The 17,332-nt window shown below is 33.0% G+C and overlaps 2 protein-coding genes across 2 annotated transcripts in view; one reads left to right on the top strand and one right to left on the bottom strand.

Annotated features, from left to right (window-relative positions):
* Positions 1-1,227: 1,227 nt before the first annotated feature.
* Positions 1,228-11,341, top strand: LOC129807226 (polypeptide N-acetylgalactosaminyltransferase 3). The gene is made up of 4 exons (XM_055856346.1): positions 1,228-1,653; positions 1,834-2,181; positions 2,873-3,471; positions 7,759-11,341. Exons 1-4 carry the CDS (start codon positions 1,443-1,445, stop codon positions 8,527-8,529), a joined length of 1,929 nt encoding a protein of 642 aa, XP_055712321.1. The 5' UTR covers positions 1,228-1,442; the 3' UTR covers positions 8,530-11,341.
* Positions 11,061-17,332, bottom strand: part of LOC129807227 (transcription factor hamlet-like) — a 90,340-nt gene continuing 84,068 nt past the window's right edge. The window contains exon 2 of the mRNA XM_055856347.1: positions 11,061-16,270. Within this exon, the coding sequence (XP_055712322.1) occupies positions 14,942-16,228 (1,287 nt within the window). The 5' untranslated portion in view covers positions 16,229-16,270 and the 3' untranslated portion in view covers positions 11,061-14,941. The remainder of the gene's footprint in view (positions 16,271-17,332) is intronic.

The raw sequence follows: 17,332 nt of genomic DNA, 5'->3' as shown, positions 1-17,332 counted from the left end.
AATATTCTGGTTATATTACTAATAACTTAGTATTTAATCTTTAACAAAAAAAGTTTTTTTTTGTTAATTGATGAACCTCTTTGTGATCACCCATCATAAAAAATTTAGGCGATTTATTGATCAAAATTCTATTATGTGGCTACATAAAGTAAACGGTAATTGATTTTTCTAAGAAGAATAAAAATGGATTGAATAGTCACGGACGGCAGGTCATGCTCTAATTTCGAACAGTTTAAATGGCATTAAATTATTTTTTTATTAAAAGATTGATTTTAATGATAATAATTAGGTAGGGTAAGTGTGTCAAATTTCGGCATAGTTGCATGCAAGCGCCAAAGGCTCAAGTTTGAAATGTAATATCTTTAATAGAAATTGATTTTTTTCATTCATTCTACTTAAGGAGTGTTGCTTAGAACCTTGTAGAAAGTTTATCGTCTTTATTTACTCTAAAATCATTCTTAATACATTTTAAAATGAATAAAAATGTAGACATAGCTTTGGTGCCCTATTTCGGCCACCTTCATTCTCATAGTTTGTCTCATCTCGTTTGTCGAAGCTACATTTTTTGTTATTCTTTTGCATTGTATAATCTCTAGAGTATGTAAAAACTAAAAATTCATGGAAATTCGAGGAACAAAAATGGTGGCCGGAATTTGGCACACTTACCCTATTTGTATTTTTTTTTTAATTATATTAAAGATATATTTTAAGGATTCTTTATCTGTATCAATGTTAAAATTTAATTTTGCCCAACAAAAAGTAAAATTTGAGCAGTAATTAAATTACATCTTAAAAATCAGACAAGTTTAATGCAAGTTATAGCAAAGGAATAATAAAGAGTTTTTCATCTGTTTTGTAAACATTTTTGTTTTTACTGATCACTTTTAATTTTTACCGATTAAATTTGATTCTTTTCTGCACACTTATTTTTTTATTTTTGCTAATCATGGGCTTAAATTATATTGACGAATTGATAAAAGATCAATGATTCTATGTTGGAAAAGCTCATAGTCGCGCATAATTTTTATTCACACTAAAAATAAGCACTATTAAAACTTTCTTAGTTGTTCTAAGAAGAGAATAAGTTTTCTTGGATTGTTGTAAAAGTTTTTAGTCCCCAAGCCCATTCGACTCTTCTTGATATTTACAGTGTAGTACGGATGAGTTTGAATTAGGCATGGAATGTATTCTTCTTCTTCTTCTTTCATCTTTACTATATACGTATATATGTGCATATATATGTATATATATATGCCATTTGTGTGGCATAAACAAAAATGTTTATTGTGATATTTTGTCCAAATACTGAATGATCTGTTAATAAAGTTTCCTTGGAAAGTGTAATTAGAGGATAGGAGAATGCCACTGTTTCAGAGATTAGCATTAAAAAGACAAAATAAATAGTTGAATGTTGAATAGAAGAGTCAGGTGTGACCAGCACAATGTGGAGACTTCAGAGAAGCAAGAAACTATGCCTCTTTTTCACCTTTCTGTGCTTCTTAGTTTTAATTTATTGTGCGATATCATTAATTGAGACCTCCACGAGGATGCTGACCCTTCAGACTCAGGGAAAAGTTAGGAAACTCAGGGAGAAAAGCCGTGTAATTGTGGGTCATTACATTGGTCCAGGAAATCTAGGCAATATCTCCAAGAGTGAGTTGTATATTTCTAAAAAATGTTCTATCTTCTGGTACTGGGATTAAACTATTCTCACATGTAGATCTTCATTTAACTTTTCCGGTGATGGATCAAACTTCTTTCTCCAAAGTATGATGAGCATAATTTAAGTTAATACACCTTTAATTATTTAATATTCTTTGTAATAATTTAAAGGTGACTTGAATACAAATAACTTCTCTCCAATTCCTGGAGAAGGAGAGAATGGGAAGCCAGTTGCCATACCTGTCAAGGATATGGTGAAAATGCAGCAAGTCTTCCAGATAAATCGTTTTAATCTTCTGGCCAGTGATAGAATCTCTCTCAATCGGACGCTACCAGACGTTAGGCGAGTAAAATGTATTGAGAGGAAGTACAGTAAAAATCTTCCCAGCACTTCTGTGATCGTGGTCTTCCACAATGAGGCTTGGTCAGTACTTCTGCGGACTGTTTGGAGTGTTATCACGAGGAGTCCTAAGAACTTTCTTAAGGAAATCATCCTTGTCGATGATGCAAGTGAGAGAAGTAAGTAGTGATAATCAAGAAGAATCTTTCTTCATTATTAATTTATTTTTCTTTTTTTTTCTTTTTATTTTACAAAATTATTGAAATTTACCAGTTCATTCAAAAAGATTACGATTTATCAGTACCTAATTTGAAGTAAAATAAAACATAAAAAAATTAGTCAGTAAAGAAGTTAAGCCTTGCGACTGATTAAAAATGAAAAATCGACAGAATGCCGATTATACAAAATAAAGGAAAAAATAGGGGAGACCGGGGCAAAATATGTCAAAACGAAAATTTCAATATTCACTATTATCTAAAATAAAAGAGACCGAGGCTTAAAGTTTTTTTTATAGATACACTGAGAAAAAAAGAGGCCGCGATTAACTTTAACACTTTTTGGGTGTAAAAATATATCAACATTTTTTAATGTTAATTTTATACATTTTAAGGGTAAAATCAACATGAAAGAAGGGTAACTTTAACCCATAATACACTTAAAAATGGTAATATTTACACTGTTTTCGGTGTAAAACCGATTCATAAATCCACTTAAAAAATCCCACAAAATATAAGATTTATAAAATTGATATTTGAATAAAAATTAATAATCGGTTCTTCGCCGGTATATTACCGGTTCACAATCAATTTTAATTGATTTATAAATCACTCAAAACATTTCCCAATTACTTTTAATTAATTTCTTCGTTAGGTTTCCTGACTGAACCACTCGAAAATTATGTAGCGACCCTTCCTGTGAAAACACGAATATTCCGGTTGCAAGTGAGGGAAGGCCTTGTTGCAGCGCGACTTCTTGGAGCTCAGCATGCCAAAGGGGATGTCCTTATCTTCCTGGATGCCCACTGTGAATGCTCACCGGGTTGGTTGGAACCACTCCTGGCTGAAATCCAAAAAGATCGACGAAAAGTTGCGTGTCCAGTAATTGATATTATATCGGACGACAATTTTAGTTATGTTAAAAGCTTTGAGCTCCATTGGGGAGCTTTCAACTGGCAACTGCACTTCCGGTGGTTTGCCCTCGAGAGCAGCGAATTACTGAAAAGGCGGAATGATATAACAACACCCTTCCGGACCCCAGTTATGGCTGGTGGCCTATTTGCCATTGATCGGGAGTATTTTTACGAAATCGGAGCCTATGACAGGGCCATGAAGATTTGGGGTGGAGAGAACATGGAGCTATCCTTTAGGGTTTGGCAATGTGGAGGTGAAATTGAAATAGTACCCTGTTCCCATGTTGGACATCTCTTTAGGAAGAGTTCACCCTACACTTTTCCCGGAGGAGTTAACGAAGTGAGTACCTTTTTAAACAATTTTTATTGAGATAATTCTGCATTACAAGATCCTACAATACAATCGCTGTTTTTGAAGTAATAACCTTCCGGACATTTCTCATGAATCCAATCGATTCGTAAGAAATTTGTTCGGTAGCACACATAGAAAGCCCTACAGTCCATCCGATCAGGGATAACACCTTCAGCTGTGCACTTAAAAACACAACCTTTTCTCACAGAATCGTACTGAAAATTCCTATCATCAGGGCATTTATACATAGTGATCTCGTGGTTTCCTGCCGCATATCTTGAACAAAACCCAAAATAGGCACGATTATGCCGGTAAATTGCAATGTTATCCAGAGCTTTATCGCAATCTACCACTGCACAATCCATTGGAAATATTCGTCTCTTGCATCTATGCCCTTCTGGGGTATAAACATAGTTCGGTGGACAACGGTAGATCATTGGATTGTCTTCCTTTGCATTACAATAGAAGAATTGTGAACAATTGGTAGGATCTACAGGAGAAATTATTTTAGAAACTGTAGCCTTCGTTAATTATTTGTTATTACCCGGAAAATAGCCAACAGATGTGCATCTAAAATGCGAAAGTAAGCAGTCACTCTTGCCTTCGTCTCCTTTTGGAGGTTCGCTACTGCAAATGTTACTGTTGCAGTACGGATGCGTTATGGGACATTTCCATGTAATTTGAGGATTAACTTCATTATTGCACAGCTGTAAAGATATTATGCATAAGTAAACGATTTGAGAACATTCATCTAATTGAGAAATTCTATTAAAATTTGCTTAATTTACTTTTACGGGAACTAAACAAAATCATTTTCTTCGGGTTTTCATACTTACGATCATGGTTTTAATCCTAATGATTTAATATCAATTGTAGTAAAGAGAGAATGAATGGTTTTTAATTGTTCTGTGATTACCTAAGTTTAGAAATAAGTACCTAGTTTAAAAAATAAGAAAAAAAACTGGGAAAGTTTTTTTTTATAATATATTTTTTTTTATAATTTAATTTAATAGTTAAATTTAAAAAAATGAGAAATTATTTTTCTGTCTTTTAAGATTTTGTTTTTCGGAATTACGAATTTCGGGATTTGGGCTTTTTGGAATTTCGGTATTTGGGATTTTGGTTATCGAGATTTTGATCTTCAGGATTTTGACATTCGCTATTTTGACTTTCGGCTTTTTGGGATTTTGGCTCTCGGGATTTTAGCTTATGAGATTTTGGCGTTCGGGATCTTGATCCTTTCAGGATTATGACTGTTTGGAATTTTCAGCATTCGGGATATTGGTATTCGGGATTTTGGCCTTATCGAGATTTTGAGACTAGGGATTTTACGGTTTAGAATTTGGTTTTCGGGATTATGGCTTTTGGCATTTTTGTGTTCAGGATCTTGATACTTTCAGGATTTTGGATATTCGGAATTTTTAACTTTCGGGATATTGGCATTCGAGAGTTTGGTCTTTTCCAGATTTTAGGATTAGGGATTTTACGATTTGGAATATTGGCTTTTGGGATTTTGGTGTTCGGGATCTTGATCCTTTTGGGATTTTGGCTATTCGGAATTTTTGGCTTTCGCGATATTGGCATTCGGGATTTTGGTCTTTTCGATATTTTGGGATTAGGGATTTTACGATTTGGGATTTTGGCTTTCGGGATTTTGACTTTTAGGATTTTCACTGGGACCTATCTAAAACATATTCAAAAATAAAGGATATTTTTCAAACCGTTTTTAATATATGCCAAAAGCATTTATTTTTAGAAGAGAAGGGGATGGGTGAGGAAAATTAAGGTCATGCAATTAATGCTAGGGTTGCCTTATGCTGATCTTCCGAATATTACAAATCTTTCACCGTTTAGCACCTAAATCAGATTGAAAATAAAACACGGAAAATGAGCAATTTTTCAAACATATGGCTCGACCCCAATATTTGCACTGGACATTTACAATAGTTCATTCAATAAAAAATACTTGTAGTATACAAAACATTTATCTTAAGACTATGCTTAAAGGCTTTTCTTCCCCAAATAATGTTTTTCTTTAGAACAAGGTTTTTGCCTAAACGTATAATTTTTTTTGATACGTAGGGAGTATCACTCTTTACATTGTGATAATGTTCACCCAAAAATTTTTAATATTAGAAAAAAAAAATTAATGATCCGTGCAAACAATATTAAAATAAAAAAAAGAACGTTAAAAATTTCGTTATTTCGACTAGAGCTTTACCTTAATATTTGCTTCATTAAACTTAGAGAACATTAATTCCTTAAAATTAGGGATTTTTATTTGAATGCCAATCAGCTTTCTAATCCTGTTTTTTTTACTACTTTTAGATTTACAAAAATTAAGAAAATATCTCTAAAAATTATACGATATCAGCTAATAAATATAGGCATTGTGCTAATGAGCAGTAAAAAGTTAAAATTGAGCAGTAACAAAAAAAAATTGAAACAGTGATATTATCATTCAAATTTTGGCAAAGGGAAAATAAAGGGCTTTTCATTCCATCTGCAACAATTTTAAATATTAAATATATAAATTAGACCCATTTTTGTAAAGATTTACGTTTTTTACTAACCATAATTAAATATTTTACTGTTCTTTTTTTATTTTTTACTGCCTATTTTGAATTCCTAGTGGTTTGTTTTTTGTCATAAATATGGAAGGAAAAAAATTATTAATGAAGAGGCGTTTTTAAAAACTTTAACTTTCTGCAAATTTAAACTATTGGTACACACAGAAAAATGTTGACTCTAAATTTAAGAATATATAAGATCCTGGGAAATTAAATTGGACGTGAATCCCCGAGGCGTTTAAGTTTAGAAGCTCTGAGCGAAAAAAATGAGCTAAAATCCCTAGCTCTTTCAAGTTAAGAGATCGGGAACTTAAGTTCAGCATTAGCTGGAAAATGAAAAATGTCTACAGATTTGCAAATTGCAACTAAAATTAAATGATCAAGGATTTAGAATTAGGGCATTGGCATTCATTGGATGGGATTTGAAATTAAATTCGTGGGTGTTTCTGTTTAAGAATTTTCCATTTTTCTGTGTGTATCTTAAAGCTTTTTTTCAAGTAGGGGAAATGCCCATGCTTTGCACGATCCCAAGCTTCAGAATGACTAAATCTTTCCTATGTTACTGTATAAATGTAACTACGCAATATTATAATATTTTAAAGAGATGGCAAAGCGTCCCAGCTTTACGGAATGCTGGAACTCACGAGATAGAGCCTTCCGTAAATTATTTTTAATAGCCGAATTTGAGATTGTAATACCTTTCCAAAAAATCCAAATTTAACCAAATCGGTTGAAAAATGGCCTCTCCAAAGTGGTGTTGACTTCACTTTCAATAATTCAAAATGGCGAATTTTCTAGTCAAAGGTATGTTTGGACGAAATGTTCGTCTGAACTTCCCCTAAAACATATTTGAGAATCATTGTAAACGTTTGTGCCAATTTTTAAAGGTTTTGGAGGGATTGAGGGACAGAAAAAACGTCTGAACGGAGATATTGTTTTTAATATCTTTTACCGTTTAAACTTCAGAACGGTGAAAAGTAGAAAAAAAGACGATTTAATAACTGCTCTGTCTTTGAGTACGATCTGTAAAACGGGAATTTTTTTCTTTCTTTTTAAAATGTGGGTGCGATTAGTCACGTTTAATCGAAATCATAGGAAAAATTTTTAGTCATTATGAAGCTTGAAACCGTGTAAAGTAAAGCATGGGTACTTTCCCCTATAGCGGAAGAGGTAAAGCTGCAGATTAGCTATTTTTTATTATATCCTTTAAAACCAATTTTGACATAATACTTACCATAATTGAATGGCAATCTCTGCAGATTAATCCATACTTTTCTAAGCAATTCCCTGGTGAATCATCGATAGTGTTTGATTTTCCCAGTGGATTTTCTTGTCCTTCAGTATTATTAAATATTCGACTAAGGGAATTTTTTTGAAAAGGAAATCTGAAGGGGATGCCAGGAGCAAAATCATCTTGATTTATTAAACTTTTATTTTTAATTACATCGGATAGTGCAGAAACACTGTAAATTATTGCACAGTAATTTATCAAAGATAAAGTAAATGCTACGGCTTTCATATTAAACAACAAACTGAGTTCAAAAAGAAATTGAATAGAAAAGTTTCCGTATTTTTTTAGTATTTCGCAAAGTTGAGGATCAAAAGAAATCTTTCGATTTTGAAGTAATTTGCACTTTACAAATTAGGTCATAGAAGTAAGAACAATATTTATTTTTCTACTTAGAATTTGATGTTCTCTTTCCAGATACTCAATAAGAATCTAGCTCGTGTAGCTCTTGTGTGGATGGATGAATGGTCAGAGTTTTTCTTCAAATTTAATTCAGTGGCCTCACGAATTGGCAAATTTGAAAATGTGACTGATCGTTTAGCTTTACGAAGTACACTGAAGTGTAGGGATTTCGAGTGGTACTTAACAGAAGTCTGGCCACAGCACTTTTTCCCGACAGATGACAGATTTTTCGGCAGAATTCTGCAAATTGCAACTGGAAGTAAATTGTACGTGGCGTATAAGAATTTCCTGAGAGGGAGTAGAGTGAGTGGAAGTGGAGGCTATTGGATGAATTTAATACGATTGATAAATAACAATACTGACAAATTGCATAATCTCTTGGATGGAGATTACAAGAATGTGCTTTGCTTAATGCGCTCCGCATCTAATGGTGCTTTCAACCAATTTGGCCAGGCAACACTTGAGCTTTGCGAAACAATTCCACAGAATTCACTCACGCAAATGTTTGTGGTGACTAAAGAGGGTAAGATAATTACAGATGAAAATTTATGCATTGATGCCTCGGAGAAAGCTGCAGAATCAACCAATAACTCCACAATGGTTAGACTTATAACATGCTCAGATACTGTTCGTCAGTCGTGGCTCTATGATCCTGCTAAACTCAAGATAATACACAAAGTATCAAATTTTTGTCTGCATGCTGCACAGAAAAATGAACCAGTCATTGAGAAATGCAGCCAACAACTCGATCAATCATGGATTTTTATACCACATCCATGGAAATAACTCTACAATGTGATAAGAAATTCCAAATAAAATTGGAAATCTCTGAAGATTGAGGCAGGATGCTGAACAGAAAATTTATACCAAACCATCTGCAACGACTGTAACATTTCAAATGGAATTTTGCTCAAAAAGCCTAAATGTAGGCAAATTGTATTTGAAGAGCAACGGATATTTTGTAAAATTTACAATACTACTAATGACAATGACTAATGTATAAGAATAAAATTGAATAAAATTTTTATGGCAAGCAATTTGCTCAGAATTGTCAGTAAAAAATTAAAATGATCAGTAATGACTCCAGTACCATTTAGATCAGGAAAATTTCATGAAATTGAAATTGACATTTCATTCTTTCTCAGAAGTTTTGCATTGTTTGTTCCAATCTTTCTCACTCTTTTTCTTCGTTTAAATATCACAATAATTTCAATTTAGTTCAACAGAAATTTGATTGCGAGAGGATGAGATAGACATATGAAAAAAGTTTGAAAAAGAAAGGGATGTGTATTTGTATTTCATGAAATTTTTCTGATCTAAAAGGTGTGTAAAATTTCATGAAAACAAAATTCACGTCGCTTTCTTTCTCAAAAAAATACATAAATCTATCCAACTCTTTCAGATTCAAAATTGTACTGAACTAAATTTAATTTGGTATGATGTTCAGAAGAAGAAGAAGAGTGCAAAAGAGAAGGATAGACATATAGTAAAGTTTTAAAAATGAAGGGATTGTGAATTTCGATTTCATAAAATTTTCCTGTACTAAAAGTATGTCCGAGATTTAAAGACAGCTTTCAAAAATTTGATAGAGGAATGTTAAAATAGATCAATAAAAGAATTCGATTTTCGTCAGTAAGAAATCAATAGTAATCGGTAAAAAAAATCGAATTCGGTTGAGCTTCGCTTATGCACTGGACAAAATTTATTTTTCTAGACGAAATTAGGATTTTTACTAACAAAAACTAACTAAATTCAATTTTATATCGGTTATTTAAAATTCGGTCAAGCAAATTGATTTTATTAGTTTTAAAAATTGATTTTGTCTAAGTAAAAGAACTCATTAAAATTTTGTTCAGTAATATTAAAATTCTTCAGAACAAAACTTTCTTCAGTTAAAAATCGATTGCAATCTATATAAAAAATGATTTTGGTTGAGTAATGATTATGCACAGAACAAAATTGGTTTTCTAACTACCTAAAATTAATTTATTGCTGAAGATAATCGTTGATGGTACTTCCCTCAATATTTTTTTTAAATTTATAGATATATTTTTCCCAATTACAAAAAAAGAAGGCATTAGATACTTAAAGATGAAGACTGCGAAAGAATGAGACAGACACATGCAAAGCGTGTGAGAAAGAAAGGAATTCGAATTTCGACTTCATGAAATTTTCCTGATCTAAAAGGTCTGCCGGAGCCATTAACCAATTTTCTGGAGCTAAAACCGATTTTCCAGTGATTAAATTTTATTATTATATTCCTTTGTCGATATTAATAGTTTTCCTAAGCAAAATCGATTTTTCCTAGCTATTTTTCGTTGGGATTTGTTTTACCAATATAGATTTTTACTAGCCAAAAACGATTGGAATAAAATGGGGTAATTTCGAATCATTTTCATTTCGGAATTTTGAGATTACTGCACAGTTTTAGATATGCGAAAGAAAAAAAAAAACATGAAGAAAAGCTGTTCCTTTCCCTTTTACTCTTCCTTTTTATTTATTTTGTGATCTGTTTTTATTTTCTCGTTTTTCCTCCTTGCCGATCTGAGACAGTCTAGAAATCTCAAGTGTTTCTATTTGGTAATGGCTCCAAATTGCCCCACTTTTCGCTTTTGATTGTCCAGAACTCATTATTTTTCACTGTCCGAAATTTCAAATTTTACTAATTGTTAATCGAATTTTGACTGGCGAAAATTGATCAATATATAAACTCTTTAATATGATTTTTGACTGAATATAGATTTACTACTGAACGAATTTGACTTTTGACCAGCGAAAATCGATTTCTTAGTTCGCAGAAGTATTTGACTGACCGAAATTAATTACAAACTGTCTAAGATTGATTTTCACTGATTTTTAGTTCTGTTAAATATTGATATTCTACAATGAACAAAATCTATTTTTGGCAAAGAAAAATCTACTGACCAAAATTGACCTTGTTTTTTTTTTAATAAAATCATTTTTTCTTAATAATCCTTAAGCATCCGGCATACCTTTTAGATCGGTAAAATTTCATTAAATTAAAATGTGTGTCCCTTTCCTTATAAAAAGTTTTGCATAAGTCTACTACACTCTTTTGGATTCAAAATTAGACTGAACTAAATTTAATTTAGTATGTCATTCAAAAGAAAAAGATAAGTGTGAAAGAGTAGGATAGACGTATGCAAAACTTTTAAGACAGAAAGGGATGTGAATTTTCCTGATCTGAAAGGTATGTTGGAGCCATTGCTGAGCAAATTTGAATTTTTACTTACCATTTTAGCCAAAATACTGTTAATTATGCAGCAACCAACAAGAAAAGAATAATTAAATAAAAATTTTCAATATATCAAAATTTTATTACGTAGAAATTTGTCATGTTTTCTTTTCTATAAACAAAAAAAATAATTGTGCTGTTTTTCTATGTAAAAAATGGTAACAAGATTTAAGTTGTAATTTTACAAAAAAAAATTATTTAATTCTATTTAAACTATTAAATCAATATATTAATTTTCTATGAAGAAAACATTCTCTCTTTTGCGTCTATGTTACAAATTTTGTCATAATTACAGGTCATGTGAATTACAATTTTCTTATTAAAGTAAAAAATTTTGAAAAACTTTCGCATTTTGTCTTGTGGATTATTTCAGAGTGCTTTAGATTGTATGCTCTTCTATTGGTGATAAATGCAGAAGATATTCTTTTCTAACAAATTCAGTGGATAAGTTGCAAAATAGTGCATTGGAAATTCACTAAAAACATCTCTTTGCTGTGCAATTGTTCATATTCTCGTGGTTATTTCTAAAGCGTTTTTGCAATTGTCATGCAAATGTGATTCAACTTGCACAAATAGGATGAAAACTGGGACGAAATTTGCTTGTGATAAGCGTGATACAAAATAGACCTTCATTCTTTATTGTTTTGTCAATCTATCTATTTTTCTCTCTAAATGTTTTTTTTTCGCTATAGTTAACGGCAGTGAAGTAGGTGAAGGAAATTCACGGTAACTAAAGTCACTAGGATTCGTCCATTGAGGAATAATTTATTTCTTCTTGCCCTAAATTTTTCATTTTAATTCCAAATATTGTCACCATCTAAAGCGAAAAAAATGACTTTGGTATGAAATAATCCCAAAAGAGTATTCTGTTGCTCAATTCTTTCAAATAATTTTCTTATAAATCTACACTACTTACATGGTTCTATTCACAGTACTTACAAAAAATCTATTTACAATTTTTTGCATCGCTAATTTAATGATATTTTTCTGTTTTTTATTTTATTTATTTTTTTTACAAAAATAGCAGGTAATTTTTCAGAAAAGTTCATCTCTTCTAACAATTCTATTAACACATTTAATTGGAATATTCTGTGCAACTTTTGATCCCTTTCATTTGGATTTTTGAGAGGGAAAATCACGGAAATTGGGGAAATTTAATTTACATTGAAATAATTACAATACTACACTATATAGGAATGTTTCACTCTTCGTTTTTTTTACTAAATCAAATCTTTACAATAGATAATACATTTTTAACACGAGTTATTCTAATATTGTACGTTCGTTTTTATTAATTTTCACTTCATCATTTGCGCTAAGGTCTAAAGAAAGTGTTGAACGAAAAGAAAGGGTTAGTTTGGGTTCTTATGCAATCCTAGAATATTAGAATTAATTTGAAAAAAAAATATATATGAAATTTAATTTCACTTTATTTTTAATAAAAAAAGATCACAACATAGCAGAAGAGCATGAGAAGTATGACTCTTCTAGAAATTCTACCGATGAGAAAATTTAGGCCACGCCCCTTCATTACTCAATTAGGGTTAAGGGAACACCTATTGGTATTTTAAGAACTCGTGTCAGGACTTATTGACACCCTACTCTGTACCAATTGGAATACGAAATTCTAACATTTATCCTTATCGAAAAACGCAGATTAATGAAAAAAAGTAATATTACTTAGATTTTATTGGATGCATTAAATAAATTTCAACATTTTGGCAAAAGTGTCAATAAGGGTTCTCTGTCGAATAGGTGTTCCTTCGACCCTACTTAAATAAATGTGCAATTTCTTTGTTCAAAAAGTATTTCACTTGATAGCCAATTACTCTTAAATTTCAATCCAAGGCGATGTCCTGAAAATTCAAACTATCAAGAATACGCCACGCCCCCGTAGAACATTAAAAAAAAAGATTTTGTTTTTAAAGAATCAGAAATGAAAATTTGAGATCTGGATTCAGTACCTACATTCTACTACATTTAGGTAAAACCAAGTTTTTCATAATCTTTCGGAATGGAGAATACTATTGCATTGCGAAAGATACGAGACAAGGCTTTTAGGCAAATTCGTCGTATGAAAAATTTTTAGCCACGCCCTTTTTAGAGATTTTCAACTCAAATTTTAACTGACTGAATTTGTTATTTTTCATTTTTTATCACTTGGTAGTATTTTATTGCAAAATTCAATCCAGGAAAGGACTTTAGAGCCTAAGCTATCAAGAACATGCCACGCCCACAATCAAAGTTACATTTCATTTCAGGAAATTGAAGTGAATGAGATCCTGGTTCAGTATTTGCTATTATATTTAGAATAATTTAAGTGTCACCAATAACCCTGACAATAGTCATCAGAGTCATACAATTAAAATTTGTTTTGTTTTTTATCTATTACATAAATTGGTACTAATGGCGCTGGCACACCTTATCAATTTATAAATGAAATAAAAATTCACTAAAATAAAGTTTAGTTTATAAAGTTACTAGTTTAATTCACTAAGATAAAGTTTGAAATTCCAATTTCAATTTCAAATTTCATTTGACAAAAAGAGACACCTTATATCTGATTTCACTTTGAAAGAGTAAGAGGTAAAATTTCAATCTGTTGAAATTCACTCAATTGAAAAGGTGTGCCAGCGCCATAAGAAAATAAAATCACTTATGTTTCCGGAACAGCTTTCAGATCAGGAAAATTTCATAAAATCAAAATTCACATCCCTTTTTTTTTCTCAAACGTTTTGCGTATTTTTATCTCGCTCATTCGCACTTCAAATTCAATTGTGCTAAATTTAATTTGTTATGACGTTTAAAAGAATAAAAAGAAGAATGCGAAAGAGTGAGATAGTCATAATTAGGTTTGAGAAAGAAAAAGATGCGAATTTCGACTTTATGAAATTTTCCTGATCTAAAAGGTGTGCCGGAGCCATTAGCAAAATGATTCCTAAACCTAATTTTGCGAGTGATCCTGAAAGCTTAAGCTGTCAATAAAAGGCCCCTCCCCAACCACTCCCTAGAAAATTAAATAAGAAAAATGTTTTTTTTTCGAGAAATTAAATAGAAATTAATAGAATAGAAATTAAATCCAAAAAAATGAGGGTCAGGATTTTTGAGCGTGTGGGTGTGGATAATTTTTTTGATGAAGTTCTGGGCGTGGCTTATTTTTTGATATACGAAATTCTTCGAGTATTTCATTCCTGTATTAAAAGAAGAGTTTCTTAAGGGGAGTTACAGTAAAGTTATTGACTTTACCTTTATGATTTTACAAAGTTGGTTTTTATTAGGGTAAGTGTACCAAATTTCGGCATAGTTGCATGCAAGCGTCAAAGTCTTAAGTTTGAAATGTAATATTTTAAATACAAATTGATTTTTTTTATTCTTCTTTTGTAAGAGTGTTGCTTGGAACCTTGCAAAGAGTTTACCGCCTTTATTCACTCGAAAATCATTCTTAATACATTTTAGAATTAGACATAGCTTTGGTGCCCTATTTCGACCACCTTCTTTGTCATAGTTCCTTGCCCTTCGGGAATTCTTCAAATATCTTTTTCACGTCATCTCGTTTGTCGAAGCTACATTTTTTGTTATTCTTTTGCATTGCATAATCTCTAGAGTAACATAAAATCTAAAATTCATGGAAATTCGAGGAACAAAAAAAGTGGCCGAAATTGCAAGCTGGCCGAAATTTGGCACACTTATCCTACACAAAAAAAAAATAAAAAAAAAATTAAAAAAATAATTAATAAAACTGAACTGAAGGGTTAACATTTAAATCAAAATTCTATAAGTCAATTTCGGTGTCTTTTCCTCACGGATAAATTTAGTGTTTCGGGTTGTAATGATATGAATCACTAGTAAATGGATCGAGATGCTAAGAACCCAGGTGATTAGTGGGGTAGGAGTGGCAAGGATAGCGAGAGAGACGCGTCTGAGGCGAGCGTGAAAAAAAGGTCAGGTAACTTGCACATGATCGTCACTGATGTGATTGTTGTTGCTACTCGCCGTGGAGTTGTTATTCTGCTCGCCGGTGTCCTCGTGGGCGTGCATCGACTTAGGAGATACGGGCTCCGAGGACGAGGAGCTCCGCGATGAGTGGGCATCTGGTGGGTGGTTGGCTGTTCGCAGTGACAGCGGCAGTTGTGTGACTTTTCCCATAAAGGAGCGTATCTCCTCAAAATAGGAGTCATCCGTGAGGCCTCTCGTTGAGCGTCTTGCATTCCTCAGGCGCTCATCGAAGCCTAGACCGAGAGATACAGCGTCCGCTTCGTGCTTCTTGAGGTGCCTGTCTAGATTGGTCTGTTGCCCGAAGCACCGTTCGCACAGGGCACACTTGAAGGGGCGCTCTTTGTTGTGGATGTTACGGACGTGCCGTTGCAGATTACTCGATATGCTGAAGGAACGTTCGCAGTACTTGCACTTATAGGGTTGTTCACCGGTGTGCGTTCGTAGGTGGCGCGTGAGATTGGCGGATCGGGGAAAGACCTTGCCGCAGAATTTACACGCATACCGATCCTTGTTCTTGCCCGGATGTGGAAGGGAATTGCCCAGAGCAGGACTATCACCATTACTGGGCTGGGGCGCTGTTGGGGATATTAGTTGCGGCAGGCTAGACAAGAGTTCAGGCTTGGGTCTCAGGAGGTCAAAGGGCGCCGGTGGGCGTGGTGAGACAAACGGACTGCGGTAGTGTAGAGGAATTCTGGCTGCTTTCGCCATGGCTTCCAACATGAGTGGATGGAGGGTGGTAGGGGATGGAAATAGCGATGCCGGTGAGTGACAGGGTAAATTCGGTATCCGCAGCTCTTCTTTGCTGGTAAAGGTGCTGCTGTTGTTGTTATTGGTTGTTTTGCAATTGTCGTCATTATTGTTGTTATTGATGGGACTCATGGATCGCTGATCCATAATGATGACATTGCTATTTTCATCTTCAACCCGATTAGTGGTGCAATGGAATGCAATCTTCTTATGATCAACCCGTAGGTCAAGTGGTTGATCATGTTGCGATTCATTTTGCTGTAGCAATAGATTTGATGATGAGGAACGACTTCCAAGAGATAAATCGTATGGAATTTGCGATGAAAATGATAAATTGCTGCCGAGCAGGGGATAAACGGCCCCCTGCTTCGGACTTGGGAGCATTTTTCGGGGCGAATGATCTTTTTCTCGCATCTTCACTAACCATTCAAATGCTGTTGTGTTGGATTCCTCTCTTGCCACACAACTCAAATGCTTCACAGACATCTAACTGCACCACATTTATCCTCCTGGTCTATCGGTGTTACACTGAAAGGAGAAAAATAAAGCATAAGTTGTAGCATCTTTCACTCGAACGGGCGCTATCTTACATGATCACTCCACCGATACAATTCCTACCGGGGAGAAATTTCGTGCAAGACGAAAAAGACAGAATACAATTTAAGAGAAGAACACATCTTATAGCTTACAAGCCATCACCATTTCAATTTACCATCTCTATATATGTGTCTTTTTGCATTCCACCTCGAACTTTGGGGCCATTCATTTGATGTATCAATTCATTGGACCTTAAAATAACTCTTGCAATCTCCAGGTGTTTTAGGTATTTGAAACTCGTGGAAGCAATTAAGGTGTTTTTATTACTTACATATAATACACACAGATAATTCTTCTACATTTATTTATTACTCACAACCCCATCTCTTTTATTCCCAGAATTTATTACGAATGCCTTGGGAAAGACGGATTTAGATGGCATTTTTTGTGTCTTTATTATTATTATGATCTCAATTGGGGATTCAATTTAAAAACCTGTCTAATGCAACTTTTGTATATTAAGTTAATTAAATAAAGAAAATTCTTTCTTTATAAATTTACCCAATAATCACATTTTATTTTATTTTTGATATTATTTGTAAAAAACTAATATCATTAGAAAGAAGTCTAAAATGATAATATTAAGTTAAAATGATTGTAAATGTCCTGAGTTCTTTTAAATGCGCTATTTGATAAATGAAACTTATATCGACCATGCAGGTTAAATCGCCACCTCAAAATAAAATGGTTTTTGTAAATTGTTTGTCTTTTTTACCGAATACCTCTACAACATGTATTCCATTCAAATTGAGGTATCGCATTAATGCGAAAACTTAAAGCATTTTTTCTTTAAACATTAATTTTAATGTATTGTAGTGTAAACTATGAAGTGTCCAAAAAGTGGCGAAATGCTGTTCTTAAAGGCGTTTACACATTGGGAGCAATTTTCGTCAAAAATTGCGTTTTTGACAGAAATTTGACGTTTCCACCTACAACGCTGCAGGGAATTTCCTTCAAAAAAGCAATTTTTGACAGAAATTGCTCCCAATGTGT

Source organism: Phlebotomus papatasi, chromosome 3, assembly GCF_024763615.1.
Source record: "Phlebotomus papatasi isolate M1 chromosome 3, Ppap_2.1, whole genome shotgun sequence".
NCBI lineage: Eukaryota > Metazoa > Arthropoda > Insecta > Diptera > Psychodidae > Phlebotomus > Phlebotomus papatasi.
This window is presented reverse-complemented; position numbering and strand designations above follow the sequence as displayed.